At 35.9% G+C, this 3,452-nt stretch overlaps 1 protein-coding gene across 1 annotated transcript; it reads right to left on the bottom strand.

Annotated features, from left to right (window-relative positions):
- Positions 1-433: 433 nt before the first annotated feature.
- On the bottom strand, positions 434-1,892 carry LOC113472092. Its single transcript, XM_026831663.1, has 2 exons — positions 1,717-1,892; positions 434-1,530 (listed from the first exon to the last, which is right to left on the bottom strand). The coding sequence occupies exons 1-2, from the start codon at positions 1,890-1,892 to the stop codon at positions 1,026-1,028; spliced, it is 681 nt and encodes a 226-aa protein (XP_026687464.1). The 3' UTR covers positions 434-1,025.
- Positions 1,893-3,452: the final 1,560 nt, after the last annotated feature.

The following is a 3,452-nucleotide window of genomic DNA, read 5'->3' on the forward strand; positions in this document are numbered from 1 at the left end:
TAAAATTTCAAGTTGGTGGTATTTAGCTCTTAAGCTACATACGTTCATATGAAAGATTTTAAGTCCCTCATTACCTGTCGTTATGTATTTAGTAAATGTGTCAAGATCAACTTCTAGTGCTATCGAAAACATTTTTCATGATATGGGTTAAAATTTCAAGTTGGTGGTATTTAGCTCTTAAGCTACATACGTTCATATGAAAGATTTTAAGTCCCTCATTACCTGTCGTTATGTATTTAGTAAATGTGTCAAGATCAACTTCTAGTGCTCTATCTTCTTCGTAATTTAATTCAAATAGTACATTGTTCAATGCCATAGGTACCTATTTTTTTTCAATTTAAAGTTCCTTTTATCCGCAGACCTTAAATAACGTATTCTTTCATTAGAAGATAAAATTGCGTATTTTGGGCCCATTTTCTAGTGCTCTATCTTCTTCGTAATTTAATTCAAATAGTACATTGTTCAATGCCATAGGTACCTATATTTTTTCAATTTAAAGTTCCTTTTATCCGCAGACCTTAAATAACGTATTCTTTCATTAGAAGATAAAATTGCGTATTTTGGGCCCATTTTACAAAGAGAAAGAAAACTAATTCTAGTTGTAGGTTGTTTTACATTGAACAAGCATAATTCGAAGTTAACCGTTAGGTAAGTGAGGGTTAATGTATAGATAACTAGGGATAGTATTGGTTGTTTGGTATTAGAAAGATTCACACGATAATACATTATAAATATAGCATAACAATCATAATTCATAAGAGGTAACATAAAATAAATATTCAACTTGGTTTTGGTGATAAAGTACATAGTTATGATAAGGAAAAATACATAAGGAAAATACATAGTTAAATTAGGTAGTGTTAATAACAATAAAGTAGGTATTCGTATTTCATATTCTTTACATGGATGAATCAAGTCGTTTGATACAATCAACTTGAGTACTTGAAACAAAGTTCTATAAGTTTTTGCTTCCTCCGTTTTACGATTGATTGGATTTGTTTTTGGAGTTGCTTGAAGTATCTTTCTTAGGTTTGGAAATTTGCTTTGTATTCCTCTAATTCTGTTCTTGTGTTTATTTTTTTAACAGTTTTATCGTTTTCATTTTTCTTGATTAGAATGAACCCATCCTTAATCCAAACATATTTTATATTATTTTCTTTGGCAAAAGCTTTAGTATCTTTGAGTAACAATTTCATATTTCCCGTTACATGTTCGTTTAGGTAAATCGGATCATTGGGTAGGTTAGGGTTGATATTTTTGGCTGTCAGAGTTCTAGCACCTTGATCGTTTGTTGCCTTCCTGTAGTTTTTGTACTTCTGCAACCATTTATTTCTAATATATCTTGAACCCATGTGCGCAATGATAGAGCGCTTTCCTCTTCCTTTGTTCATTGACTCTACTCTGTGGGCGACTTGTATGTCTCCTTCTTTAATATCTTCCACTCCTATTGCTCGCCCAATCTGTTTGACAATGTTAACCACATCTTCTCCTTTCGTGTCTGGTACATCCCTTATCTCAACGTTTTCTATTCTAGAACGATTTTCCAGTGCTTCGATCTAGTTCTCTAGTAATCTTGTGGTCTTCTTCAGTTCAATATTCTCCTTTTCTAGTTTTTCTTGTTTCATCATCATAGTTCCATAGTTGTGTTTCATCTCATTGACTGCTTTCAGTACCTCGTCCAGTTGATCTGAGTTAAAAACAATACTCTTCTCGTACTCTTGCATGCTTTTCTGAATAGCATCAATCTTCTGTGTGAGTTTGTCACTCATCTTTTTAACCATTTCTCCGATTTTGTTGGTATCTTGAGTTTCCTCCGCTTCACTAACTTTTCTATTTCCATCACTCTGCTTGCAGTCACTGCACTTCCATCCTTCCTTAGCATCCTTGGACATTTTTTTGAAGTTAATTTCCGTTTTTCCAGCACAAATGAAGTGAAGAATTGCTTTACATACGCAGCATGTTAACTTATCATCATCTGCTAGCAATTTACGGCATTTAGAGCAGATCGCCATTTTTCGAAGATTTTTATTAATTTTCGAGGGAGCGTTGTGCACGCAAACTAGTACAGATTCCTGTACAATCTCAGTTGTTTCAACGTGTAGTTATGCACAGGTAAAATCACTTCAGTTTATTATTAATTAATTAATTTTAAAATAAAAAGAAAAATATTTGCACCAATTTAAAAAATGAGAAAATTTACTAAGAATAAAATAGATTTTTTTCTCTCTATTCTAATATAACTTTCAAAATATTTTGATGGAGATTAGTAAGAACCAAAATAAATACATCCATTCAGTTCAACAACAACAACCACATCCGCATCTTCCTAGCTCATCTAGAAGTGGGTTAGAATTAGTATGAGTGAGTGAGTGAGCCAGCCAGCCAGCCAGTCAGCCGGTCAGTCAGTCAGTTACACAAGGGGCTGTATATATTTAGGACTAGCACTTCGTGCTCGGGAGGGGGGTTCGCGTGTTCGCTACGCGGAATTGCGTATACGGTCGCGCTGCGCGCTCCCGGGGCTTCGCGGGGTTGTGCATGGGGTCGCGCTTCGCGCTCCCTTGTTTACGGTCGCGCTGCGCGCTCCCTTACTTAGTATGCAAGTAGTACTATAGTCTATATGTAGTACTCAAGTAGTACTATAGTCTATATGTAGTACTCAAGTAGTACTATAGTCTATAGGTAATACTTAGTACTCAAGTCTATAGGTATAGATTAGGTAGTACGCAAGTAGTAAACACCACTGAAAAGATTTCAAGAATTGATTTTGACCTTTTTATTAAACAATCCGAAATCGAAGAGAGAAGAATGACAGGATAGGAGGAAAGCCAGACATTCCGAGAACAAACTTTATCTGTTTAGGATAAAATTTGCCCCGGGCGGGAATCGAACCTGCGACCTAGCGATTGAAAGGCAGACGTACTAACCTTTCAGCCAACTAGGCTGGCGGGTGGAGAGCTTAGCCTCATAGGTGGGGGGTGCAATCTTGAAAGTTCAGGGTTCCGCAAAGATGTTCACCTTTTGAAAAGGGTTCCGCGGGACAAACTAATTAAGAAACACTGCTATAGTCTATAGGTATAGATTAGGTAGTACGCAAGTAGTAAACACCACTGAAAAGATTTCAAGAATTGATTTTGACCTTTTTATTAATGTTTAGATACTAGATACCTATAGATTCCGTTTTCCTATAGTTTCTTCTACAACTTTCTACTAGAAATCTTCTGCAAAATCTTTTCCCCCTTTTATTTTCAACTCCAGGGAATAAAAAAGACTTCTTTCGAGTCCACAATCATAGTATTATGCAGTTGAGTACACAACGTTTCTCTGGTGGAGCTTAAGAATAGCGTGCTTTTTGCCCGACATAAATATCACCATTGCAAACCTGGCTAGATTCAATAGTCGACAGCTAAAAGAAGGAGAGGAAGAATGACGAGAAGAAGGGAATGAGAGGGAAA

Source organism: Diaphorina citri, unplaced genomic scaffold (assembly GCF_000475195.1).
Source record: "Diaphorina citri unplaced genomic scaffold, Diaci psyllid genome assembly version 1.1 scaffold3854, whole genome shotgun sequence".
In the NCBI taxonomy this organism is placed as follows: domain Eukaryota; kingdom Metazoa; phylum Arthropoda; class Insecta; order Hemiptera; family Psyllidae; genus Diaphorina; species Diaphorina citri.

Coding starts and splice junctions, on each gene's coding strand:
- LOC113472092 (XM_026831663.1), bottom strand. CDS start 1,892: ATGTCCAAGGATGCTAAGGAAGGATGGAAGTGCAGTGACTGCAAGCAG. Junction 1,531..1,716: donor ATTCAGAAAAGCATGCAAGA/GTACGAGAAGAG, acceptor AAATCGTTCTAG/AATAGAAAACGTTGAGATAA.